Here is a 27,613-nt window from a genome sequence, read left to right on the forward strand (position 1 = left end):
TTGCGCCAATTAAAAAAAAATTGCACCAATTTTGCCTATATTGTATTGCTTTTGTCCAAAACTCCACTGGATAAAGTTTTCGCGCAAACCAAGCAGTCGTCAAAGGTGAGTACAGCACTCAGAGGCTCGGTTGTTAACATTGTTTTCAAGTGACTCTGGTTGTTAGTAGCAAAGCATTACGGGGGGGGGGGGAGGTTGCATTTCTTTAATTTCTCCTCTTCTTCCAGCTAACGGGAAGATCAACAGGAGGCAGAGCATGCTCTTCTAATGTTCGATGGAGATGAAGGTCCACTGCACAACTCCTCCTTCATCATCATTTCCTGCCCCGACCAACTCGTATCGCATGAGCCCGCCCCCCCACCCTCTCCCACCCTCTTCTGAGCAAGCAACTCTGGGTTCAGGGTTTGGGTGTGTTTTTGTTTGTTATTTTTGAAACTGGGTTAATTTATTTGGGTGGGGTGGGGGATGTTGAATTTGTTGCTGCTAAAATACTACTGTCTAACACACTGTGTGTGTGTGTGTGTGTGTGTGTGTGTGTGTGTGTGTGTGTGTGTGTGTGTGTGTGTGTGTGTGTGTGTGTGTGTGTGTGTGTGTGTGTGTGTGTGTGTGTGTGTGTGTGTGTGTGTGTGTGTGCATGATGTGACCTCGAGACGCCATGCACAGATGACTCTGATTGTCCGGCTTCGTTTGAGTCAGAATTCCACTGATAATTGATGTCGACGCTGTGATCCAAATTGTTCTCTTGTTGCATATATATATATATATATATATATATATATATATATATGGAGTTTATGTTTTGTTTTGTTTTTGAGCTTCCGTGACTGAACTCTGCGTTGTCAGGTTTACAGACTGGGGCAGCTTCACGGTCTTGCTCAGGGGGTTAAAAGGGTGCGTCTGGTTGTGGCTCCGAAACATTTCAGATGGATACTTCTCCTTGAAGCCCCCCCCCCCCCCCCCCTGCTGTCTCAGCAGCGTTACGCTGAGTGTCAGAGCTGCGATGGCAAAGAAAGCACACAGGATAAACTCAAAACCAACCTTCAGATCTTTTGGACCATTCTGGATCAGCAGATGGGACCAAAACTTGCAAAAACTGGAGACGCAGCAGATGCAGCTTCTTTTTTTTTTTTTTTTTCTTCTAAAGACGAGGAGAAGGAACACTGTCCCTGAAGAGGAAATTGTGACATCCCACTGTAAACCAGCATCCCCGCCCCCTTTAAAAAAAAAAAGCTAATCTGTCAGAGCTTCAGTGCTGTTTTTCTTTTCTTTTTTTTTTTCATCACTTTCTCACTCCGTGTCCTTTTTTTGAGATCTCACTGCAGTACTTCTTTGTGTTTAACTTGCACTCCAGCGTATATTTGGAATCAGGGACCCGGGCCTCCGCATGGCCTGCCAGTATTAAGGTGTGTTCTCCGAGACATTTGACCTCGCCTTGTCATTGTGGCATCGTTTTTGAAGGCGGATCTCCAAAGGACTGCTGATACCTGCAGCATTTGTATACAAACAACGACAAATGATTTCAAATTGAAATTTTATATTTAACACCCGCTGTGTTGTTTGCAACTGACAGTGATGTTACAGATGAAGCTGGTTGAGAAATCTCCCTTTTTACTGCGTGTTTAAGACAACAACAACAAAAATAATCGTCCAAAAATCATATGATGTCTGTTACATCCCAGTGTTATTTAGATTGCGAATTGTTTCTGATTGTAACGGCACATTTCCAGAAAAAAGTGCTTAAATATATATAAACCAAAAGGTTGTGTCAGTCCTTACAAAATTAAAGCGCAGGAGATAAACTGAGTTGTGCCACAGTTTTAAACTGATGAGCATTTCTAACAAAAAAAAAAAAAAAAAACGTAGACCTGAAACTTTTAATGTAGAAAACCCACACATCCTTAACTGGATTTGTCAACTAACATCTGGAATTTACAAAAACATGATGAAAGGTAATTTTCTTTCACTGCAGCTCCAGTGAGTCATACGTTGACTTTTGTGACATAAGTCACAGAAGTATCAAATGAAGTGTATTTGATTGAAATTTTGCGTGTTGCCCAATGATTTTTTCTATTGACTCTGAGAATTGATTGTGGGACTTTAGGGAAGTTTAATTTGAAACCCTGCATAAATTTAATTGTAAAAAGCAGATAAAAACTAGTGCACAGTACGATCCCTTTAACACATAATTGATCTTGATCACAGTAATTTATCGCAAACAAATTCCTGCAATACAACGAGATGCTTCATGGGGATGTAAGTCATCATTCTTGATGAAAGTAATACTTTTTTTTTTAAATTTAGCGAAGTACAGCTGCATGCAAGAAAGGAGATTTCTCCAACGGCTAAATATTTATTGTTGTTTCAAACTGTACTTTTTTCAGATGTTTGAATGACCTGAAGTGATGTGAACGTGTCTGAGGCATCTGTATGTGTATGTACGTGTGCGCCTGCCGCATGGAAGGCCTGCTGTGTCGTGAACATTTGGAAACACTGAGCTGCCGGTGAACAGTTGGTGTGCGAGTCTTTTTACTGGAACTATTTATTTCTCATAACCATTGGAAGTAAATTTAATCTGTTTCATACAAAGAGATCTGCAGCATCTTATTTATTTGAAAATGTATTTCAGATTAAAATGGTTTACACAACTAACGAAAGTCATATTAGCAAGATTTACTCAGACTGAAAAATGTGGAAAGTTGAAAGTGGATAGTCAGTATCTCAACGTTTGGTTCCCTTTCAGTGTTGTGAAAACATGGGTTATTGCGCTGCACACAGTGCAAGTGTCTCCTAGTTTCTAGCTGATAGACAGCTATAGGCCACAGGGAGGGTCCACTGGTTCTAAACTCTTTATATTATTTGATGGTGTATATTATAACTCCAGACTGATTTTAAAGTTAACCCTAACCAGGCCTAGTATACCCTAGGACTCATAGACCCGAGGACTAGTGGAAAGTTCACCTAGGCCACAGTCGTTGCCTTCCTGGATCCAAGGTGATTATATTGTCCGTGTGATAGTTGTGGCAACACAGCACCGGCACATGCCGTCAGACCTGACCTGGGCATCCATGGGCACATTCATTTTACAGGCTCAAAAAATAAAACTGATTATACAGCAGACCCTGAAAAATCTGGGCTCATGTCAGAAAACTGAACTGAAAATGACTAAGTAACACTAATAGAAAAATGCAAAACTTAATGTTGCAATGCTTCACCTGAGGGAGCTTTGGTTTGCTGCTTGTGCACTTTGAAGAACATACCTGTTGACCCACCAGAAAAATGCCAAAGCCCGCCATCAGAATAGCAAAGCACCAGGTCCTAGCACCCTGGCTCTAATGGGATTGGTTTAATTTGTGTTACACCCAAAACACGAACTAAATACAAGCCCCTTCTTTTTGTTGTGACTGTTCACCGGCTAAAGGGCAAAGTAGAGTTGAACAAGCCCCAAATACACTTGTGCTATGCAGTTTAGACCACTCTAGATCATCAAGATGGGTCTTTTTGTGTCTAAAAAAAAATTGCTCTGACTATTATTAGTGCGTACTTAAGAATATAATCGGAGAAGGGTCAGAGTTTTTTGGCTTCCAAGGGTGGGTGTGGCAGACAAATGTTTAGCAGCTTTCATGACATGAATGATGGTGTACAGCTATTAGACTCAGTTTTTAGACAGGAAAAGATGCAGCGTGAACACATGGATGTCAGAAGCAATGGTAGCAGTGGCGGTGCCGGCGGCACGTTCACACTGGTTACAATGCCGGGATGGTTGGTACATTTAAACTAGAAGAGACAAAGTTAAATAGCTTGAGTTTGGGGTAGGAGTTCCTACAGCACTGCAGTGGCAACTTCTAGACCAACTTCTTTACCAATTAGTACTGAGCAAACAAGTAGATGGTCGTGGATCCTTCTTGTCTCGCTCTCCGCAATCTTTCTGGATTTCAACTAGAGGTGGGCGGATCGATCCTGATATCGATAATATCGATACCAACGCTGGTATTGATATTGAACGATCTTTGTGTAAAAAGATCGATACTCAAGCTTTTTTTGTGTCCCCCATGCACTGACTGCTGCGCACGCAGATTCATCAAAGTCTGCTCTATAAGAGCAGCGCTGCGCTGTGTCACATAACACGGAGCAGCGCTGCGCTGTGTCACATAACACGGAGCAGCGCTGCGCTGTGTCACATAACACGGAGCAGCGCACCCTTGTATTGTGGTTTGTCAGCCCTCTACCTCAGGAGATTTTAAGTTGAGTTTTTTTTTTTTTTTTGTAAATGTTGATTGTGATAAAGTATTTTGTTGTCGCGTACAATGTTTAGCAAAATTCTATCCTAGTTCTTTTAGATCCTTTGGCTCTATGATGCTTAAATATGGAAAAGTATTGGTATCGATATCGGCGATACTGGGCCTGTATTTACTTGGTATCGGATCGATGCTCCGGATACACAAACACACAGAAGCCACTCCCCTTTATTATGAGACAGAGAAATTCCCGCCCCCTTTCCATCTCCAAAAGGTCACTGGTTCTTTTAGCCCCGCCCACTTTTTTGAAACGTCAACAGCGCCAAACTCCCTTTTGTCCTCGGACTGGAAAAATGGGCACCGACGAACCGCAGTGGAAGAAAATCCATTACGCTACAGGAGTAATACCGCGGTCCAGACACGGGCACCGAGCAGCGGCCATCCGGGAGCTGATTGTCGTGTTCGGAGGAGGAAACGAAGGAATAGCGGAGGATCTCCATGTTTACAACACCGGTAAGCTAACCTTTGCTCGAGTTAGCGGCTAATGTTTTTAGCATGCAAAGTAGTCAAAACGCTCACTCAGAAGTTAAGAGTTGCGTCTACATTCGCTTCCTCGTGTTGTTTTAATGTGTTCGACAATTTCAGTGTCATTTATTTATTTTTTTTTTTCCCCATCATGTTGGCTTGTAACATTTAAAGCTACCGCTGAGGTAGCAAGCTTTACTTCAGCTAGCTTCAGGTTAGCATGAGCACCCACTTAACACAATCTGAGCAATATTAAAACATACTTTTTTTTATTCTAATGTGGTGTTGCATAGCTTGACGTTTTTTCCTTAAGACATTCTGTTACGCAAATAGTGCAACTTATTCATATTTCATCAACAGCAGTTTCAGATTTCCATACAATAGATTAAATCTAGGCTCCAGTCTCCCATGTGCCTTCTGGCAAACTATAACTGAAATTTGATGTGTTCTTTTTAAGATGACCATCCAGAGTTTCTGCAATCACAGCCACAGAAATCTATTGTCCTTCACAGTTCTGGTTGGTGTCTTGGTGGCTTCCCTCACTGGTCTCCTTTTTGCACTCATGGTGCTCCAAACAGATTGAACATACAGAAAACATACTGTTTCTATTTCGGAATAATTGCTGTAATGATATTCAGTGAGTGACTTAGAAATGTTCACATAACATCCCCTGACTTGTCTGAAGAAAACATTCTATAAGTGATGATTTGCAATTCCAATAATTATGAAGTTAATTGAGGATGAGGATCAGCACTTATAAATGGTTCTCAGCAGGAAACCGATGGATTGCCTACTCCGGGTAAGGAAGGAAGTCTTGCCCCAAGTGAAGGAGTTCAAGTACCTCTGGGTCTTGTTCACAAGTGAGGGGACAATGTAGCGTGAGATTGGCCGGAGAATCGGCGCATGAGGGATGGTATTGCATTTGCTCTGCTGTACTGTTGTGACAAAAAGGGAGCTGAGCCAAAAGGTGAAGCTTTCATTCTACTGGTTAATCTTCAGTCCTACTCTCACCTATGGTCATGAGAGTTGGGTCATGACCGAAAGAACTAGATTGCGTGTACAAGCGGCTGAAATGGGTTTCCTCAGGAGGGTGGCTGGGGTCTCCCTTAAAGATAGGGTGAGAAGCTCGGTCATTCGTGAGTAGCTCAGAGTAGAAAGGAGCCAGCTGAGGTGGTTCGGTCATCTGGTAAGCATGCCCCCTGTGCGCCTCCCTAGGGAGGTGTTCCAGGTACGTCCATCTGGGAGGAGACCCCGGGGAAGACCCAGGACTAGGTGGAAAGATTATATCTCTACACTGGCCTGGGAACACCTCAGGATCCCCCAGTCAGAGGTGGTTAGTGTGTTCTGGGAAAGGGAAGTTTGGGGTCCCCCTACTGGAGCTGTTACCCCACGAACCTGATCCCGGTTAAGCGGTTGAAAATGAGTGAGTGATAAAGTTAAGTTTGTACGTTATAAATGCTTAATGTGCTGTTTTTGGTAAAACTAAAAGTCTACATCACATGCACATCTTCTGTGTTTCATTTCAAAGTCTATTGTGGTCTGGAGAGGAAAATGGCAAAAATGGTCAGTGTCCAAGTACTTACGGGCCTGACTGTACCGTATGTCTTATTTGCCGATGTCTTTTAATTCTTTCAGTGTCAAAGCAGTGGTTTCTCCCTGCGGTGAGGGGCGACATCCCTCCTGGCTGTGCTGCCCATGGCTTCGTCAGTGAAGGGACTCGAATTCTGGTTTTTGGCGGCATGGTTGAATTTGGAAAATACACAAACAGCCTCTATGAACTTCAGGTATTTGTTGTAATTTGTCATCAGTGTCATTTTTTTTTCTAGAAGAGGATGATGTGGCCTTTAGCAGTGAATTATTATTGTATCTTTTCACATGAAATTAAAGTGTTTAAAAAATTTTCACAGTCTCAGATTTGCTTGATTTTCAGATATTTAGCAGATTATTGGCTCACTATGAAAAGACCCAAAATATCAGGTTCATCCTCTAAATAGGTATCCTTCCAGAAGGGTCAAGAAAGGGGTATAACTTTTTTTTTGGAGGGGGCACCTGTTTTCTTGCCAACTTTGAAGGGCCAAGTACAACAGATAATGCCTTGTCCCCTGCCTGACATACCTAGGCTTTATTGAGTTAACGGGAATGTGACTTTGAAAGTATCTTGTGATGTCATTATTTTAATACTTAAATGAGTATCCTGAATGTTGTATAATATGGAGAAAATTATGGATTAAAGTGCGTCCGGACCCCAAAATGCCCATTTTCAGGGTCCTTAAGGGTCAGGTAGGAAAAAGTTAATTTGTTTGAAAATTTGGATTTTAGTAGATCCAGGTGTCATCTACTTGTGGGCTTTCATATGGAATAGCCCTGTTGTTATCACCAGAACTGTTGGTGATTCGTTTTTTTTTAAATGCAGGCTAGTCGCTGGCTGTGGAAGAAGCTAAAACCAAGAGCACCCAGGAATGCCGCACCTCCCTGCCCTCGGATTGGTCACAGCTTCACCCTTGTTGGCAACAAATGCTACCTGTTCGGAGGAATGGCCAATGATAGTGAGGACCCCAACAGGAATGTGCCACGGTACTGTCCACGTTGCTCCATATATTTCATCGTCATACATTGTATCATGTATATCGCATTTATACATGCAGTATAAGTGTGACGTACTACAGCTAACCACCATGGAAATGCTATTTAACCCTGCATCCTCTCAGGTACATGAATGACTTCTACGAACTGGAGTTGCAGTCGATATCTGGAGTGAGAGGATGGAGTGTTCCCGAGACGAAGGGCGGTGGTCCGACAGAACGGGAGTCCCACACCACTGTAGCCTACACTAACCTAGGCTCTTCAAAGCTTTATATTTTTGGAGGAATGCAAGGATGCCGGTTAGACGACCTCTGGCAGCTTGATCTTGGTAGAACTCTTTTTTTCTTGAATGCATTGAATCAACTGAGTTGTATTTGCTGTTTTTGTTTTTAGCTCATGTAGATGACTATTAATTGTAACCTGTTTTAGGAACATCATGGCCTAAAAATGTGTCTACAGGGGTCCCAGAACACCAGGCTTTATTTTTTTCCTCACATTTTTATTTCTTGGTCTTTCAGACACAATGATGTGGTCAACACCTGAAACCAGTGGTTTTCATCCCTTGCCCAGAAGCCTTCATTCTGCTAATGTCATTGGAAACAAGTAAATCATGTTTCTGTTAAAGCAAATGTTCCTTAGTGTGATTTTGAGCAGGATCGTCATGACGAACTGCATCCCCCTATTTGCAGGATGTACATTTTTGGTGGCTGGATTCCCATTCCAGAGATGGACAAACCAAATGCCTTAGAAGCTGAATGGATTTGCACAAATAACTTAAGTGTGCTCAACTTAGGTTAGTATTTTCAGTGTTATAGTACTCTAGTTCGGTCTTTGCCTCGACTCAGTCTTACCTCTTCCAAAGACTTGGTATTGACTTGATCTGAAACACTCCAAAATTCCAGAGTCAAGACCAAGACTAAGATTTTAGACAGGCTGAGACCAAGTGAAGACCATTTCCCACTTCCGATATCCATAGGAGGGCAAACTTTAGAAACCAGAAGTTTAAGTTTGCTGGAAATGACATTGTTACTGTGTGACCACACAGCACATTTGATGATTGGTGGGCCATATTATGAAGACAGACATTAGAGTTAACTGTAGTTGGCGTCAGCTGTGGTTATGGTTTCTTTGTTTTTTAATACAGCCTGTTTAGACGTCAAATGCGCCTTGTTGATGTAATTACATCTAGTATAACTAACAATGCTCTCCAAATCTGGATATCCAGTAGTTTACAAAAACCTTAATCTCTCAAAATATATACAGTTGAAGAATTGGAATTCAATTCAATTTTATTTATATAGCACCAAATCACAAAACCAGTTGATCCAAGGTTGCTCACAAGAATAGGGTCCAATTGGGTTCTCACTTACTCTATTTAATTTTAAGGTCAGTTTGATTTTTATTTTATTCCATGCTAGTTCACAACTTAAATCTCAAGGCTTCAAATTACAGCAGGTGGCTGTATTTTGGATGCATCCTCAAAAATATTAACACCAGTAGACTGACTGACTGAAAAGAGAGTTGAAACCCATGCGCTTCCTGGATTTTTAAAGGAAGAGGTTCCTAGCTCTTATCTTTCTCTCTCTTTCTTGTCTCAGACACTATGGTTTGGCAGAATCTTGGCCCAGAACAGCAGGATGATGTCCAGTCCCAGCTGCAGAGCCAGGGTCCCCACATTGATGACCCTTATGCCTCTAGGCCCCGAGCCAGGGCTGGTCATTGTGCTGTTAGTGTTGGGTCCAGACTTTATATCTGGAGTGGGCGAGATGGATACAGAAAGAGTTGGAACTACCAGGTGTGCTGCAAGGACTTATGGTATCTAGAGACTGGTGAGGGCTGGACAGATGGCAGGAAAATTAAATACATAATTATTATAATTTGGTTCCTTAATTTGTGGTAGTTGCATTTGTTAACCAAATATTTTCTTCTCAATTCTGGGTTTAGAGCGACCGAACACCCCACAGACTGTGTTCCTGATCAAATCCACAGTCAACATGCTGCACGTGGCCTGGCGCCCCCTCCCCTCGGCAGACTGCTACGTCCTTCAGCTGCAGCCCATGTGTCCTCAAAGTACTGCAGCCAAAGAGCCACAAATCAAACAATTCGATCCATCCGGTGCAGAGCAACAGGAGATGGATAAAAACAAAGCAGGTAAGGAAAGCACAAAGATCTCTCGCTCTCTTCTCTTTTCGGTAGTCTTGCACTGATATCCTTCTTCCACTTTAAATATCAATCTCACATTTTTACAACCTTAATATAAAACTGCTCCAGTCACATTGACAAAGCGTTCTATATTATTTGTCTGAGCATAAGGATTCCAAAAAGGTATAGTTTGAACTATCTATAGTTGAAAGGTATTGAGTTATGGTGTAAAAGCAGCAAAAAGGGAGACAAAGGCCAATTTCGGTTTCTACAGGGGTAAAAAATTAAAGTTACTCTGATCTTGATCAAAAGTGATGGCAGTAATTGGTTGAGCTAATAGGATTTAAAAAGGAATAGTTTACACCATCTGTTAAGCTTAGCACGTTACACGGTAACGTATCATAGAATCCAATGAATGTTCAGCTTGTTTTACTATTACTTTTGAGACTAAGCATCATAACTCCATACCTTTCAGTCCTACGAAGTCCAAACTATACCTTCAAAATATACTATACATTCTTATGGTCAGACAAATACGTTTCAACATTTTGACCCCTGTCTAGTCTTTCATTGACCACTACGTGCCCATAGCTACCACTTTGGGGTGGTTACCATACATTTTTTGTGTAGACCAAACATTAGTCACCTTAGATGAGGTTAGGTCAAAATTGGCTGCAGGCTCATGGACTATGGTACTTCTGAAACAGTTTTTTCTAAAGTCTTTTTTGCAAACAAAGCCGTGGTCAAAGGTAAGTATGACACACAGAGGCTTGATTGTTAATGTTTTTATAACATGAGAGATGTCAAAATGTGAACTTACCTTTTAACTGTTGGTGGTGGTGAAGTTTGAATTTTGGTGTTGTCAGAATGTGCACCATTCTGACATTTTCTTCATGGTCTTTCATAGCTGTCCAGCACGTTCAATCTCAAAGTGACAGCAGTGCTAAAAACGAAGCGGCAGCATCAGCACAGGTAGGCTGGATTCATTCACCATGTTTTATTGTGGTCTGTTTTATCTACAAGAATGGCAAAACCGTCTCTCTACAGATTTTCATTTTTGGGCTCATTCTTGTGCTTTGGCTATAATCTTTCCAAATTTCAGGCTGGGCCAGTGGAGAAGGAAGCTCCAGAGAAAACATGTAATGGTTCTGCTGAGGACAAAGCAGAGGGAATGAGGAGCTGTGGGCCAGAGGGAGATTCAAACACAAGACGCAGCAGTAAGTTAGACTGTAAAGAACCCTTCAGGGTGAAAATGATTGAAACTGAGCAGAAATAAATGAATGTAAGTGCACATATTTATCTTAAGGGTGGTGGGATGTTCCACACATGATTTAGCAAACACGTAACATCCAGGAGATAATACTTTTACTTCTTTCGCCGTGAATGTCAGTATAGGTATACAACTGAAAATGATCTCATTATACATTTTTTTTTTTTATTAAAGAATTTTTGTTCATAAAGGTGGTGAATTAGCCTAAAATGTTATCACAATAGTCAGAAATAATACTTAAAATTCCACAGAGCCCCAAACGAGTTCGTAAAATTGGTTATCCAAATGTGCAGTGACATAAGAGCAAACAAATTATGTAAAATCTGTCAAAGTGCTTTTAATAGAATGCTTTTTTTTCTTAATTGCATCACTTGACTGAATCAGTGACTATTTTCAATGTAATTTATTGTCATTATGTTTTCTAGTTTTTGCTCTCTAAATATGAGGATGCTTTTACTACTTAGACACAATAGTTAATCTTAATGAAGCCAGTTACTCGTGGTTGGCATTGACTATTGAAATGCTTTAAAAGTCACTTTTGAATATTTTATCATTTGGATGTGAGTTGTGATGTTTCTCTTCTTTAAATTGTGAACAAGCAGGAAATTTGTGTATGTACAGTAAGCGGGAGCAGAAAGTCTGACTTTTCCCACTGAATTCTGATGTTTGACAGTGATTTGTTCTGGCCCCTACTCTCCTAATGCTTCCATGGACTGAGTATTGGTTGGGTTGTGGAGTCTAGCAACATAGGTGTCTGTCAGCGAGGAAAGATTGGCTGATCTAGACTTGTGAACAGTGTTATGGTCTTTCTGGTGTCAAAGGATGCCCAAATTGCGACGAATGAAGAGTTGGACTGTCTGGGTTTTCGGTTACCCTGGATCAAAACCAAGATCCAAGCTTTTCTTGACTTCCTGGACTCAGCCATGTGGCTTAAAGTGTATCTGTATCTCAGCAGTAACATGCACGCCTCTGGATCCTCTGACTCTGACGTCGAGAGATGCCTTGGAAGAGCTTATAGAGACACGAGGTCACTGGACTGATGCCGATAACTTTGCAGGGGAATGAAGGTCCAAGTCTTTAGGGTCCTGGTGCTTCATGTCTTACTATATGGTTGTGAGTCTTGGACACTAACCATTAACCTAAGGGGACTGGATGTCTGTAGTCCTGGTTCTCTTTGGACATTGTTGGGTACCACTGGAATGACTTTGTGTCAAACAGATGGTTACTTAGGGGAATTCAGAGAGCATTTCTTACATTGTGAGGCAATATTGGCTATGATATTATGGGCATGTGGCACATGTCTCAGGGTATGATCCAGCACACAGGTGCCTCAGTGTTGAGGACTCTGGCAACTGGAAAAGACCTAGGGGACACTCACAGTTCACTTGGCTGTAGCAGATAGATGGGTACTTTCAATAATTAGGGGTGGACAGTGTCTGCCTCAGTAGCTGCCATCAAGGACCCGGTGAGGTTCCGTTCTGTGGTGGATGTACTGATGCATGACACCAGTGTCTGCTCCCTGACCTGACTTTTTCAGATAAAATCAGCACAGTGGACTTTCAGGACATATTTCAAGTCATCTTACTTTTGCTTAAATGTCACCCCAGTATCTTTAGTCTACTCACATTTTGCACTTTACATCTCTTTTTGATCGTAGCTGCTGGACTGGAAACCTCTGAAAAAGACACCCCCAGAACAGGTAATGATGATCCACATTTAAATGCCATCGCTTAGAACCTCAGCCGTGTAAATGTCTGTTCCTTCGACAGAAAAACAGCCTGTCACAGCTGGTAAACCAAAAGAGTTCTCCAACCAGACAGAGCAGGTCAGGCAGGAAAAGTATTATTAGTGCTTTCCCTAATTCTGGATACTTTGCTTTAATAGAGACTGAATTGTCACCTCCAGGTCAAGCAGAATCAAGGAGCAGCACAGTGGTTTGACGTTGGTGTGTTCAAAGCACTCTTCTCTGAGGTCACTCACTATTTGCTACCACCTGACAATGACCAAACAACTACACCTGTTGGGAACCGGCCGCCAAACGCTAAAGAGGTAAATCTGTTGTTTTATAGCCGCTTCACTGTTTGTACTTTATCCATTTCAGCTGATAAGCTAACATGCTGTTATGTACCTGGATGCATAACCAGCAACATAAACCCCCATCAACACTGTCCAGTGTTTATGATTCCTCTTGTGTCAGACTTTTAGGAATGTTCTTGTCCATGTTGACCTGTCAACCTTTCCTTTCCCATTAGCCCATCCACCAGAAGAACCTGTCGGCGCTTCAGGACTACCAGGGTAGAGAGAAGCAGGAACTGGCTCCAGGACAGACCTACAGATTCAGAGTTGCCGGAATCAACTGCTTCGGCCAGGGAGAATTCAGCTCAGTCAGTGAATTCAAGACCTGCCAACCTGGCTTCCCTGGAGCGCCCTCTGCTGTAAAAATTACCAAGGTGAACTCTACATGAGGAAAGCCATAGAACTATATAGGGTTTGTTTACATGATGGCACTTAATGTTACTTATATAAAGTTTGTGATATCTTAGGCTACATGAAGTAACATGGTCAGTAACTGATGAATCTGTGATGTGTCCAACAACTGGAGGATTTGGTCGAGGTTATGTTTCTGTCAGAGTCTGGATGGAACCTCGTTGATTGAAACACATTTGCCAGAAAAAATGACTCATTATGAAAAAAACTAGCCTTAAGTATGAACAAACTATACAAGTATCAGATTATCACTGAGCTTGTTATTGTCCTAAAGGATGCTGTGTATATGATCAGGTCTATAAGTATTTGGACAGTGAGCCCCTTTTTGTAATTTTCTCCTCTGTACACCATAATGATGGAGTTGAAATGAGGCCATAAGCACTTGAAACAACAAAGTAGTAGTAACTTCTATGTAAGCTCTGAAACAAGACTGTCTCTGACCTCATTAAAATAAAAAATAAAAACGGTATGGAAAATCTGCCTGGAGAAGGCAGTTCTCAAAAACTCAGTCACCGTACAAGAAGGATACTAGTGAGGGAAGCCACAGAGACACCTATGAGAACTATGAAGCATTACAGGCTTCTGTGGTTGTAATTTGAGACTCTTCACACAGCTTCATGATAGGGTGGCAGAGAGAAGGATTTTTCTCTTAAAAAAAAAAAAAAGTAAAAAGTAAAAGTTTGTTTAAATTTTGTCAGAAGGCACATAGAAGACTCAAGCTTGTGTTTTCTTGTTAGATAGATTACAATATAAGATTCACTTCCTTTTTTTGTAATCAGGGAAATGATTCAGTCCAAATCACGTGGGAGGCTCCGTCATCCCCATCGGGCCGGATCCTGGAGTATTCCATGTACATGGCAGTGAAGAAGAGCCGCTCCACCAACTCAGAACGTCCAGGTCAGATGGCCTTCATCCGAATTTACCGCGGCACCAAGACATCCTGCTCAGTTGGCTACGACCAACTGGAGAACGCGCACATAGACTCTTCCGCCTCCAACCGGCCTGCCGTCGTTTTCCGCATTGCTGCCAAGAATGAGCTGGGTTACGGCCCGGCAACGCAGATTCGCTGGATTCAAGGTGGAAAACTGTAATACAACTGAAAACTTTGATAAAATGCATGTGTTTACTTTGAAGACAGAAACTCAAAATGCAGTCTTTGTGTCATCAGATCCCACTAAAATGCGAGCGTCTGCATCCAGGGTAGACAGCGGCGCTGAGGCTGACCAGGATGCTGCAGACAGGTAAACTGTCTGACCCCCAGTACTTTCTCTTTTTTTTTTTTTGCATTATAAAATCAATAACTTTACAATGACTCATCTCTCTCTTAATTTTCTTTTCGCTTCTGCAGCTCGAGCTGAAGATTTGTGGAAAGAATACAAAATCTGCACTCAGGAATCTGACTCCTACATCTCTAAGATATTTTTAATTTATTTTTTATGTATTTAATTGTTGTTGTACATGTTCTCTCACTGGATTTTTGCTGACACAAATATTTTATTAACAGTAAAATGTGACATGATGTCAGAAATGGAGTGAGATATTTAAACTTCAGCTGTCACTGATGCTTTTATATTTTGTAGATTTGAATGAAAAATATTTTTTTAATGAACAAGTTTTAATGTAACAAAACTAAGGTTATTAAATAACTACCAGTGTCTTGATTTCACACATTCAAAATTTTTCTTTAATGACTGTTTCTTTTCTATGTTCACTACACCTCAGATTGTTGACTGTTTTATAGTCGGCATTTCTAAGAAATCCTTTCTTACAAAAATAATTTGTCATTGTTTTCCATTTACTTGTGTACAAGTTAAATTTTTAGAAATCATTTGTTGTATTATACACAGCACACATCCTTTTAATTTCTTTAAATTGTTTTTGCAGACACACACACACACACACACACACATATATATATAATATATATAATATATATATATATAATATATATATATAATATATATAATATATATATATATATATATATATATATATATATATATATATATAAGGAAGGAAACAAAGAAGGAAGGAAACAACAGGGTCACACTGAAGCAACAGATAAAAAGACTCAATAACAATTTCTGAGAAATTGTTACTAATATATATATATATATTAGTAACAATTTATTATTGAGTCTTTTTATCTGTTGCTTCAGTGTGACCCTGTTGTTTCCTTCCTTAGTAAGAGGATTCCACATTTTTGTTTTCATTCAGTGTAGTACTGTTTTTACTACTTTTCACAGACTTGATAAGAATTTGCACAGTTGCAAAAAATTTGGTCATCCGTCTGCTATAAGTGTCCAAAGTGTTGTGAACTCAAATGTAGACCTGTCCCAGCAGTCATAGGGCGTGAGGTGGGGTACGCCCTGGACAGGACGCCAGCATGTCACAGGTCCACATGCACACAAACAAACACATACGCACCTGCACGCACACCTATGGACAAGTTAAAGTTTCCAATTCCACCTAACTTGCATGTCTGTGGATGTTTGAAGAATGCCGGAGCACCCGGAGGGAGCGCATGCAAACATGGGGAGAACATGCAAACTCCACACAGAAAGGCCACATGTGGGAATCGGTCCAATGACCTTCTTGCTGTGAGGCAACAGTGCTAAACACTATTTCACCGTGCTGTCCTGGCTGACAATATTTGAAATGTAATCAATAAATATCCATGTATGGCCCATGCTAATTACTAGTGTGGGTGATCATGTGGGTAGGTGATGGATTTAAGACCAGAGGATCCTTGGTTCAATCCCTCACCTGACCAGAAAAATCATTAAAGGTGTTTGGGCAAGGTCCTCAATCCCTAAATTGCTCTTTGTGCAGCTGAATGCCTTTTGTGACAGTACCCTGACACTGGCATGTGAATGAGATGCATTACTGTAAAGTGTTTTGAGCTTTTGATTCAGATGGGAAAGCGCTATGTGAATGCAATCCATTTACCATCATGACGCAAATTCTAACAATGGTATGGCTGACGCGATAGTGATGTTCCTAGTGCCACAAATGGTAAACTATGGACTGACAGGTGGTAGGACTGAGTTCAGCACTAACTGAATGACAGTCTGGTCACAGTATGGGTAGGTATGATCTTAATATTTTGTTCCTGGAGATCAACATGCATCCTATTGACTCGAACAACCACCTTCAAAGTCATCGACATTCAAGAACCTCCAGCAGGGTTGAGATGTGTGGTGTTGGCGCATTTTTGTGTACTGTTGTAAAGAAAGTCGAAAACATGTTAAGTGTCTTGGTAATGTTAATATATCCGTCCCTGAACTTCTCTCATGAAAACTTAAAAATAATCTATTTATTGGGCTATGATTATGTATGAAAATGACTAATTCCTAAAAGGGTAATGAGAAACTTGAATTAAAGCTAAAAGTCTACATTAAAGACAGCTTGTTTCATTAGTGTATGTCCAAATACTTATGGCTCCAACTATATATGCTGTTTTCATAAATGTTATTTATTGCACTGTATATTTAGACTTACATTTAACATAAATTAGCAAAAGCAAAGCTCGTTGTTCCGGACTACACAGCACGCAGAGTGCTTAAATCGTTCTCATGAGAAATTATTCCCATGATTCCACAGTTTGTAGTTTACTAAGTAAGCTATCTGGCAAACCAGCTAGAAGTAGGGTAGAAGTTAAGAAGTTCTAGGAAGAGGTCCGTCTATTTCATATCAAAACGTAAATGAGAATTTGTGAAATTTTATAATCTCTAAATTTAGCAGTAACTGAAAACGTGACACTACGTTCCACAAAATGTTAGCAAGGTAATGTCTGCCGTGCTAAGGCTACAACACTTGCTCAAGCTGCTCAGGTAAGATATATTAAACTCTGATATTTGCATTTACGTTAAGATACTCCGTCTGAAATATTTGGTTGACTGACTGTCAGTTGACTGACCGTCTTGGAATCATAAAGCAGAAAAGTATGATTGTCCGATAATGGACACACTAAGCCAGCTAACTAGTTAGCTAGCCGGCGGGACGCTGCGCGCGACGTTTGAAAACAAACGAATTGTCGCTGTCAGCCTTTTTATTTATTCAAGTTTTTTCTTCCACTGTACACTTAGGGTTTACATAGGGATCGATGTTTTACAAGCAGTACAAGTGCCACAATTGCCAGTATTTGTTTAATAACGATAAAAAAAACTTGAAAAGCCACATTTTGTACATTTCTGTGCTGAACCATGTCTCTGTCAACCACACCTGCTCCTAATTTCCATCATCTATCCATTTGGCAGGCAGACAGGTCTATGGGATAATATAATAAAGAAGCAAAACAATTTGCAAAGGATCTGCTGCATTAAAATGATCGGATCAGCATGCCCTTTTATAGACATAAGAGCATTTTTGGTTTTTGAGTTATTCTCGTGATCATTCAGTCTACTTACTAGGTTAGTGCATCTGTTTCCCAAACAGAAGATCCTTGTTTCATGCCCATCCATGCCACATTCTTCATGTATATCTTGAGTCACAGGATGGGCAACCAGTCCATATGCCAACATGCAGAAACATATTTTCCACAAACCATTTTGTGGAAATATATAAAAGTTTAGTTGTGCGATTACACCTCAGAGTGTACATTATAGCCTCACTCACTCTTCATGTCTCTGTTTAAATGAATACCTTCCCCAATCTGCCATACTGTTTCTTCCTTGTTTGTTTTTCTTTTAGCTTTGTCTCTCGTGATGTTGTTCTCCTTGTCCCTTTAAACATTTTTTTTTTGTGGTGTACAATAGTTGTGCGGGAGCACTCCCAATTTTGTTATAACCCCCTGTACCATGACAATAAAGACTATTCTAAAATAAAGCGTATATGTGTATATATTCTGAGTTGCTATTGTGTGACTTTAAAAAAACAGGTGGTGAAGTTTTTCCCAATTGTTGTTCCAAAAAATGGAAATCCAATGAAAGGAAGTCACGTGGACGCTGTTTACTCTGAAACTGATCGATTCAACTGTGAGTAAATGGTTTGGAACTTCAAACAAGCACATGTATTATTGGTGGGATAAAGAGGGCCAGATTGTGCTGTGATTGTAAATCTGCTACCATAGAATTGTCCATCAACTAATTTTTTAAAGCTGTCGATTTGTTTACATCACTAATGCTTAACAATGCTAAGAAAAAGGCTGATGTTTTTGTGATGATTTGTTGCTTAACTCAGAACTCAGAAGAAGTTTATTGCCATTGCCAGTGAACAGGATTCACAGACTAGGAATTTGCTTTGGTATAATGGTGCAACATTAAACAGAGAGCAATATAAAATGCTAAGATAAAATATGTGCTAAAATAAGAAAATATGAAATCTGAAAGGCTATGTGCAACAACACAAACAGAACAACAGTGCAGTAGGAGGAGTGCAATTAAAAAGCAAAGTACATTGGTCTAAAGTGACCCGTGATAAAATGATAAAGTGACAGAGTTATGGCGGGAGGTTCTGGTCCGGATGGACCGTAGCCTCCTGCCCGAGGGGAGTGGTTAACACAAAATGCTGTACGTGTGTGTGTGTGTGTGTGTGTGTGTGTAGGAGTAGTGGCCAAGTGGTTTGTGCGCTTGGTTTTAGTACAGAAACCAAGCCACCCTATCACATTCCTCCATGTAATGTGGAGTTTTGTCAGGAAGGGCATGCGGCATAAAACGTGCCAAATCAACAAATCAACCTTGGATCTGCTGTGGCGACCCCGAGTGGTGAAAAAAACCAGAGGGAGCAACCAAAGGGATATACATATTTCATGATCACACATTTTTAAATTATTTATTAATTTATTTACTTTAGCCCAGAACCTAAGCTTAAATTAAAATGTCCCTCGAAGTGGTTGTTTTTGTGATTCCAATCAAATCTGTGTGTCTACACCAGAAACAGTAATCGCCAAGTGGAGCCTACTAATCACTTGAGATTGAGTCACATCATCTTGTCTTGACTGTTGAGAGCTTGGTATTTTAATAAGTAGTGTGGGGACTTAAAGCCACCATGGTAACACTGACAACAAAGCCAGATCTAATTATTGTCCACTGAGAGCACCGCTCCACACTTGAAAGAGAGAGAGTAGTTGTTACTACGGTCGCATTGGGCTTCCTGATAACATTTACTGTTTTCTTCTTTTGAATACAAACACAGCACTTTTCTGTTTGTTTAGTGTACACACATTACGTTACTTAATCTTTTTTTCTTTTTTGCTGGCGTCCTCCTGAAGACGTGTGATGAACCCCTCCAATATTGACCATTCGGCCGCCCCCGTCCCAAATTTGGAGTCCGGGATGAGGATGCCAGCAGCTTTGTTGAAGATACCTGCTGGACTGTCAGGAGCCCAGAAAGAGCTTTACGAGCTCCTCATCGATGAGAGGATGAAGAGCGAAAATCACAAGACCAACTACAAGACACTGAAGGCGCAACATACCTGGTAATATTAACAATGCCTGGCTCAATATGACACAGTTTTAGGTTTTAATCTCCTCTCCCTCTTGTCACTTATATGTAATATAGTTCATAAATTTTGAAACTGCATGTTTCTTACTTAACCAAAGTTGCTATAATTGAAACAAGAAAATTGGGGAATTGACATAATGCTGTTTCTGTGGGTTTAAGTTTATCAGAGATAATTTTCTCACATTAAAGAACAAGTAAGTCAGTCCTGGGGGAGGGTTACTGTGGGCGCCACGCTTCCATGTGGTGTTCTGTCTTTTACTAACTATACTTTCTTTTCTTTTTTTTTTCTTTTTTTTTTTTTTTTGCAGCCTGGAGGATGAGTACATCCGGCTGCAGGGTGAATTAAAGTCTCTTCACAATGAACGGCAGGTTCAGCAGGAGAAACTGGAGTTGCTTTTGGCAAAGCTGAGAGCAGACCTACTGGACAAAGGCAGGGAGCTGGAGGAGCTCCGACGGCAGGTGCACACATCTCGAAAACGGAAGAACGTCTGTAGAAGTTCCAAACTCAGTAACACCACCACTTTGTTCCAGCAGTTTATGAATTATGTTCTATTGGACAGAAGATGATGCTAAATTCAGAGATGAATATAAAGACTTTTTTTTTTATGTTTGAAATTGCATGTCAATAAACATCTAGCGACTATCTGGACACACATAAATACTGTTCATATCTGTGCTGAGCAGGCGATGACTCCTCATCAGTTAGCGTTGCTCCGAGCTGAGGTGCAGCAAGAGATGGAAGCTCCAGTCAGAGAACGCTTCAGCAAGCTGGAAGAGGTCAGTGCCTCTGCCTCACACGTTGCTTGTTTGACCTGAATTCTTAAATTGCCAGTATTGTGAAAGAAATCCAAGAATGTGTGTGGTTTGGGGTGACAATGGGCCTCCTGTACATCAACGTGCTTCATTTAACATAATTCAACTTTCTAAGTTATCTGAAATTTTTAAGTTGGCATCTTTAAAATCAAGCAGCATTTAACCGGTATGTGGTTCATTTAAAAAAGACATAGATTCATAATGATGACGCTCATTTATTGTGCTTTGCCACACCCATATGAGATGACACCTTATCACCTCACCAGTCTCCACTCATGTGATTTTGAGGTACTTAAATTATTTTACAGTGGCAGGAGGGCTCATCCTGCAAGGAGTCCTTTAGGGAGGGGAGTTGATATCTGCAGGCTCCACATCTGACGAATAGCCTAATTTGGGATTTATTGTCTTGTTCAAAGACACTTAAACACACAGACGAGATCTGACCATGATTTGAACATTGCAGAATAACCCGCTTTATCCACTGAGCTGCTGTGGCAAACATTGCAGTACTATAAATACTCTTGATAAGATGAACTGTTGAATGGCCTGCATTTAGTTAAACTGGCAACATTATGCCTGCTTTGTTCCGGTTTGCTGTGACTGTTTTTCAGTAATTGCGACATTTGTGTATTTGCCAACGTTCTTGAGCACTGGCTGATTGCACTTTTGCCTCAATTTCTCCTCAGTGATTTGTGGCTCTTGTTTGAGGTTGTGTTTTATTGCAGCTGGCAGAGAAGTACAGATCAAAATACAACAAGTTGCAGTACGATTACACTATTCTCAAGTCCCAGTATGACTGCCAGAAAGACGAAATCAGTCGTACACTGGAGCACATGCGGATCCGCTATGCAACAGAGGTGTGTGTTTGGGGGGGGGGGTCCAAGGCAGACACACCCACATATGTACCAGTGTCTTCCTTTTATATATAAGTTAAAAAGTTACAACATTTAAACAGCTTATATTTTCAGACCATTGTAACCTTCCATAAATTGGGCAATTTTGTTTAAAACGCATTTTCCATATCAACAGATCTCTTGCTTGCAGAAGGATAAGGAGGATCTGGTGGCTCGTTATCAGAGTTCTGATGCTCAGCAGGATAAGAATCGAGTGGAGGCACTGCTAAGGGAAAAGGCCCAGCTCCATCGGAGGGTGAAGGGTCTCGAGGACGAGCTGGCCGAGATTATTGCCCAGAAGGAAAAGTCAGACCAAGAGGCAGAGAATGTCCAGCGCATCCAGAAACGCCAGCTAAGCGAGTTTGAGGTTGAGAGGAAGTCTGTGGAGGTGAGCAGCTCACTTGTAGCTGGTAACTGATCGAGGCTTTTTCTAGAAAAACGGGGAGAAGAAGTGGTGGTGCTTGCTTCACGTGACGAAGGTCAGAGTTTCAAATCCCACCCACACCCATGCCTGAACCTCCTTGTACTCCTGGAGTTGTCAAAAAAATTGTCAAATCAACCCCAATCAAAAGGGGGAAAACCCAAAAGAATCACACATGCGTTGTTTTGCTTTTTGTCGCATCACTTATGGAATCATCCAAACCAGAACTTCTCCCACTTCATCTTTGCTGCAAATTTGACATCAACATATTTACTTTGACTTAATAAGTAGTCTTACTTTTTTCTTCTGTTTTTTTTTTGTGGTGTTGCTGGATCTAACGGTGAGTGTGCAAACTATGTGCTTGTTGGTGTAACAGGCAGAGCACGAATCCTTGCGTCACCAGCTGGAGCAGCTGAAGAACGAGCTTGACCTCAGCTACGAGCAGAACAGCCAGCTGACAGAGCGACTGCACAAAGCCGAGACAGACGTCAACGCTCGCAACGGCACGGTACGCTGCTTGCTCACCTTTGGTCCCAACATCTGAGACTTTGTAGGAATGTGTCACATTGGGAAAGGCCGAGTAGAAGCAGTAAATTCCTAGTTCTTCTGTGATCCCTGAAAAATGCTTCATCCAGCAGATATCCAGTGTGTCATAGTTGAAGTCTATTGAACTTTTTTTTTTTTTTTTTTTTTTTTACTTATTTTGTTGGGTATCAGATTGAAAGCCTGAAGCACTCTCACAAACACGAGGTCACCACCATCAAGCAAGAGTTTATTCGGACTAAAGCGGCGCTGGAGAGGGAGAGAGATGCACTACAAGGCCAGATTGATGGTATGGATTTGTGACTCAGTGGGTTCTCACCATGTTTTTATATTTCCAGACATTTTATACCGCTGACTTTAACCATTTGTGTCACTCTGCCACCCGGCCTTCCTCAGACTCTGTGAAACATCTCAGTATAATCATCTATCAGGTTTACAGGCAGATCTGGAGATGCTACAGGCAGCAGTGGATCAGCACAAAGAAGTTCTGGTGGAGAAAGAGAGGGAGCTGGTGAGAAAGGTGCAATCTGCCCATGAGGACGAGTTCTCCAAAATTGCGACGTTACACGAGGAAAAGTGAGAATAATCTTCATCCGATGCCAGTTATCAGTATCCATGTGGTGCTAATCTGAAGATCAGGGTGAAGGTTTGACTGCTCGGAAAGGATGCAAAACTTAAATTTGAGCCCATTTAAAGAAGATGCTGTTTCATGCCGGCAGGTTGGAGTTGGAGAAACGCGTCGCTGAATTGGTGCAACATCATGCACTACAGAACGCTGCTGACCTCGCTCAGAAGGAGGAGTGGGAGGAGCGTCTTTGTGTTGCTCAGCAAAATGAGGAGTTCGCCCAGAGGGAGGTGCAGAACATGAGGTTAGCAGGAGACAACTGTTTTTTAGCTAATTTCATGCGATGTGACCAAGTGCGGTTCTTCAGCTTGCCTGTTTGTGTAGCTGGCGGGATTGAACTTGCAACCCCCCAATCATTAGTCCACCACTTCATGAATGAATAGGAAGAAAATGAACCTCTGTGTGGTGGAAAGACATTAAAAGTTTTATACTAATTCTAGGAAACCAGTGTTTTCTTTTATGAAATTGTTTTGTGTTTTGTAGAAAAAAACTACAGCAGCAAAGTTCTCACCTGGAGGAGGTTGAAACACAAAAAGAAGACATTGCTGACCTGAAGCACGTCTGTCAACATTTTGGATTGAGAGCTATTTATCAGTTTTATCAGCCACACAAACCTTAATATGTAGTACCTTAAATAAATGTTTGTTTGTTTGTGTGTTGGACCAAAAAGCGTAATCAAGAACTCTGCAACCAGTTGAAGACTCTTTCACTTTCTGAAAGAGAGCTGATGGATTCACAAAAGCGGCTGACTGAAACAGTGGACAGAATTAGAGATGAGCTGAGGATGGCCCGAGCCCAGGCTGAGAAGAGCCAACACGAGGCAGAGAGGTAAAGCTATGATCTGTAGGTCAGCTGAAGGGCGTGGTCAAGTCTTCATGTTAGCATTCTAAGCTTAAATCCCGTAAGAAGTAAGAAACATAGTTATGTGCGAGTGGTCACCAACCTTGTCCCTGGAGGTCATCTGGCCTGCTTGTTCCCACAGATATGTTCTCCATCTCACCCTGCTCTGATCACGCATGATTAGCTGACTTTTCTGACTTTTTTGTCCAAATGGCATTACATAATATCTAGTATGTTGTTCAACACGTTTATTTGGCCATCTTGCAGTATATCAAGTGACAGCACAAGCTGTGGTGTGCACATGTGCTACACTCAGTTCGTGTTACAAAGTGAGTTCCACATACAGAAAAAGGTGACTTTTTCCTCTTCAAAATACATTTTTTGCCAGATGGAACTCATATTCTGGAAAATAAGGTGTCTGTGAGTAGAGCAGCTAATGAGGAAAGGATCACGTTTGATGACCATTTTCTTCTGTCAGCTTTCTTGTTCTTTCATCCCTCCATCACTTGTTCATCCTCCAGGCAAGTGGAGAACCGGCAGATCGAGTGGCTGGAAGAGAAACATAAGCTGCAAACGCGATTGGACGAGCTGCAGCATAAATACAGCCAGGCCAAAGACAAAATGCAGAGAGCAGCGCTGGTCCAGAAGAAGGTTCTGCTGCTTCCCTCATCCTATTTAACTTCAACTTGGTGTTGTGTTTATTTCCCAAAAATTAAGCCTTTACCTTCCAGAATCTACAGATAATGTGTCTGATTTTCTTACACAGAGGAAAATCCTGACAGAAAACAAAGAGAAGAGGCTGAAAGATAAGATCCAGCTGTTGGAGGCCAAGACTGAAGAGCTGGAACTACAAGTTGTTGCAGCTAAAAAGTATATTTCAACTTATGCACCAAATGATAACATTTCATTACTTTGCAGAAACCTTCTTTGATTTAAAATCATTTTTTAAGAAGAAAATGTTTTACTATAATTTCAAGCACCTTTTTTTTCCCCCAGATATGCATCCAACTCAGAAGAGGTTGTTCAGCTGAGAAGACAACTTAAGGAGTTGCAACGCAGACACAATGAATTTCGAAACCTCCTCCTGGGGAGCCACCGTTCCGCCAACATGGGCCCCACGTTTTTAACATCACAAACTGATCTTCTTGTGCGCAGTTCAGAGGACCTGTTGTCCAACATCCCAGTAAGTATAGATATTTTTTTTGTGCCCTGTGAGAGCTATACATCGTTAAGTCCGGTAATTAGTCGCAGTGTTGCCACAGTTACTTTGAAAAAGTAATCCAGTTACTGATTACTCCTTGAAAAAGTAACTTAGTTACTTTACTGATTACTCAGTTGTAAAAGTAACTAAGTTAGATTACTAGTTACTTTTTAGTTACTTTCCCCAGGTGCCGACAACAACCCTCTGCCACCTCAACATGACAATGATACCTGTTTTGCCAAAACTCACTTTATAGTCACCCTTTCTTGACTTCAATGAAAATAAATACTTGTTTTATAAAAAGTAAAATAAAGACCTCTTTCTTGACCTCATATTTAGCTGTTCAACAGTTAAATATGAGGTCACAGTTAAATAAGAGGTAGCAGTAAAACTTGCAATTTCTAACCTACATTGTTTATAAATGTAACTATTAAATTCTTTCTAACATTTTTCTAACATATAAATTCTCTCTAAACATTTTACTTGTCGAAATTATTATTATAAGTAGTATTTGTAGTAGTAGTAAAAAAAATGCTTCAAAACTGGACCTTTAATCTAGGGGTGTTGTGGGGGGGGGGGGGGCACATCCTTGCCCCACGCCCCCATTCCATCTGGATTCGCCCCTGCTTTGGTGTTTGAGCACAAAGAATGGATAACATTTATTTATGCAGAAAACATGACCAGATTTACAGGTATGAAAGTTCTATTGCGTTTTCACATCATGTGGTCCTCAGAAAGAGAGTTTAGGTACATTTGAGTGGAAAATAGTGTTGATTTTAACGAGCAGATACGGAGCGGCTCAGCTCAGAATTCGAAATAAAGGAGAAAAAAGCATAAAATGTCTGTAAAGCTCAGTGCAGGTGTGCTGTTGTCACCACACTTTAAGAGGTCTGGACGAGTTGTAGCTGCTGCAGAAAACTGTGGGTGAAAAGCTCACAGCTCGCTTAAAGTGGGCAGTTCAGTCGAACCCCGACCCCCTGCCCACGCACCAAGTTTAATGCTGCTATCGACCCACAATGCAATGGAGAAGTAACTTTAATCTGATTACTGATTTGGAAAGATTCGCGTTAGATTACTTGTTACTAAAAAAAGTGGTTAGATTAGAGTAACGCGTTACTAAGTAACGCATTACCAGCATCACTGTTAGTGAGGTACACTTTTTTTTCTGGGTTCCTCTTTGTCGAGCTTCTGTTTTACATGAGGTTTAACACACATTCTGGATTCATGTGCTAACAAAAATGTCTGGATGATGGTTGTTAAGGAATGAAAGACAAAGTCTGAGAACACTTGAGACATCTTTGGTCAGAAATATTTGATAGCTTTAAATAATGAGAGTGTTTTGTGGAAGTGAGGTGATTTAACGATGCTTTTGTGTGTCAGGAGGAGCAGCATCAGAGGGAGATGGCTCTGCTGTATCAGAGGCTCGACCATCTGGAAAACGCCCAGCGCCAGCAACTGGAGGAACTCAACTCTCTGGCACAGAGGAACCGGAACCCCAGTCCCCAGCCTGATCTCTGACTGCGACACAACTTCCTGTTGTTCCAGCTACACAGTGAGACGGCCTTCTGCTTGACAAAATGAGGACTTCAGTGTTTTATATGAGGGGAAAAAATGGGTATATTTACTATATTTTTAAAGTTGACTTTTTAAAATCAGTGTTTACATATTTGTGGTTGTGATGATTAACTTGAGTTTAACTTAATATTTGAAATCATGAACTTTTTCTCAAATAATGATCATGAATGGACTTTCTCAGGGTTTGATTTTTATATCTATATTATGTTTGTACAAGTTTGAACTGCAGCCACCCTGAAATCAAGTTGATGTTAAAGCTGAATTTACAGCAGGCTGTGAATTCTGCAATGTGTTTACCGACTGTTAATGTGCTACACTATTACTTGAACTGTACTGAAACCGATAAATTCATAACAGTTTGTGTCTGGTCTTGAGTTTTCTGTGGAAATGTACTGATTTATTTGCACGTTTTAAGTTGATTGAGATCAGGGACAGACGTGAACACTGATCTAGTGGCCCGACACTCTTTTCTTGGGCTTTAGACCAGTTTGACTCTCCGGCTCCACGTTACACAGTCCTATTGGGGCATCCGACAAGTTGCAGGTCTTAGAATTATGTGAAGGTGGAAAATCTTGGTGCAATGGACTCAGCATTCCTACAAGCTTATGGCCTAGTTCAAAAATAATGAAGCCTAACTGCTGATTTGCATTGCATTTGTCATGAACAAGCCATTATTTTATTTAGCACCATCCAGTTTTATCTGTGAGTTGACTATAGTCTCTTTGACAGGTACTGAAAATTTCATGGAAAAATTCCGCACGGGTCCAGAGATATTCACGAAATTTACCCCAAAAATAGCACTTTTTTCATCAATTTTGTGTGACATTGATATTTAGCATTATCATTTAAAGTTGAATGTTAAAGAAATAACCTTGTATTTTGTCACTTTGTTTGTCTGTGCTTCATACTAACACGCAGTAAAACATTTTTGTAAAGGTAGAAATGTCATTTCCTAGAAAAAACATGTTTCTAAAGCAAGGTAAAACTGTCGCAAGCGTAATGCTGAGAATAAGTCC

At 40.9% G+C, this 27,613-nt stretch overlaps 3 protein-coding genes across 4 annotated transcripts in view; all 3 read left to right on the plus strand.

The window, feature by feature from the left end:
- The window catches only part of cdk17 (cyclin-dependent kinase 17), a 58,556-nt gene extending 58,063 nt beyond the window's left edge, over positions 1–493 (plus strand). The window contains exon 17 of the mRNA XM_034162925.1: positions 228–493. Within this exon, the coding sequence (XP_034018816.1) occupies positions 228–268 (41 nt within the window). The 3' untranslated portion in view covers positions 269–493. The remainder of the gene's footprint in view (positions 1–227) is intronic.
- Positions 494–4,515: 4,022 nt separating this feature from the next.
- On the plus strand, positions 4,516–14,908 carry hcfc2 (host cell factor C2). 2 transcript variants are annotated; one of them, XM_034163386.1, is made up of 17 exons: positions 4,516–4,748; positions 6,396–6,544; positions 7,174–7,334; positions 7,469–7,671; positions 7,862–7,946; positions 8,033–8,136; positions 8,942–9,172; positions 9,288–9,494; positions 10,393–10,457; positions 10,588–10,702; positions 12,413–12,454; positions 12,525–12,580; positions 12,661–12,804; positions 13,008–13,205; positions 14,022–14,319; positions 14,411–14,483; positions 14,591–14,908. In XM_034163386.1, exons 1-17 carry the CDS (start codon positions 4,589–4,591, stop codon positions 14,598–14,600), a joined length of 2,301 nt encoding a protein of 766 aa, XP_034019277.1. In that variant the 5' UTR covers positions 4,516–4,588; the 3' UTR covers positions 14,601–14,908. The 2 variants fall into 2 exon arrangements, with proteins under 2 accessions (XP_034019277.1, XP_034019276.1); XM_034163385.1 differs by having other exon boundaries at positions 12,413–12,441; positions 12,512–12,580.
- Positions 14,909–16,874: 1,966 nt separating this feature from the next.
- On the plus strand, positions 16,875–26,948 carry cep83 (centrosomal protein 83). The gene is made up of 17 exons (XM_034163387.1): positions 16,875–17,075; positions 18,122–18,218; positions 19,454–19,660; positions 19,995–20,145; positions 20,371–20,463; positions 21,225–21,356; positions 21,529–21,780; positions 22,190–22,321; positions 22,531–22,645; positions 22,788–22,932; positions 23,076–23,225; positions 23,465–23,540; positions 23,652–23,809; positions 24,343–24,472; positions 24,588–24,691; positions 24,818–25,004; positions 26,403–26,948. The coding sequence occupies exons 3-17, from the start codon at positions 19,461–19,463 to the stop codon at positions 26,538–26,540; spliced, it is 2,163 nt and encodes a 720-aa protein (XP_034019278.1). The 5' UTR covers positions 16,875–17,075; positions 18,122–18,218; positions 19,454–19,460; the 3' UTR covers positions 26,541–26,948.
- The last annotated feature ends 665 nt before the right edge of the window (positions 26,949–27,613 follow it).

Source organism: Thalassophryne amazonica, chromosome 22 (genome assembly GCF_902500255.1).
Source record: "Thalassophryne amazonica chromosome 22, fThaAma1.1, whole genome shotgun sequence".
In the NCBI taxonomy this organism is placed as follows: Eukaryota; Metazoa; Chordata; class Actinopteri; order Batrachoidiformes; family Batrachoididae; genus Thalassophryne; species Thalassophryne amazonica.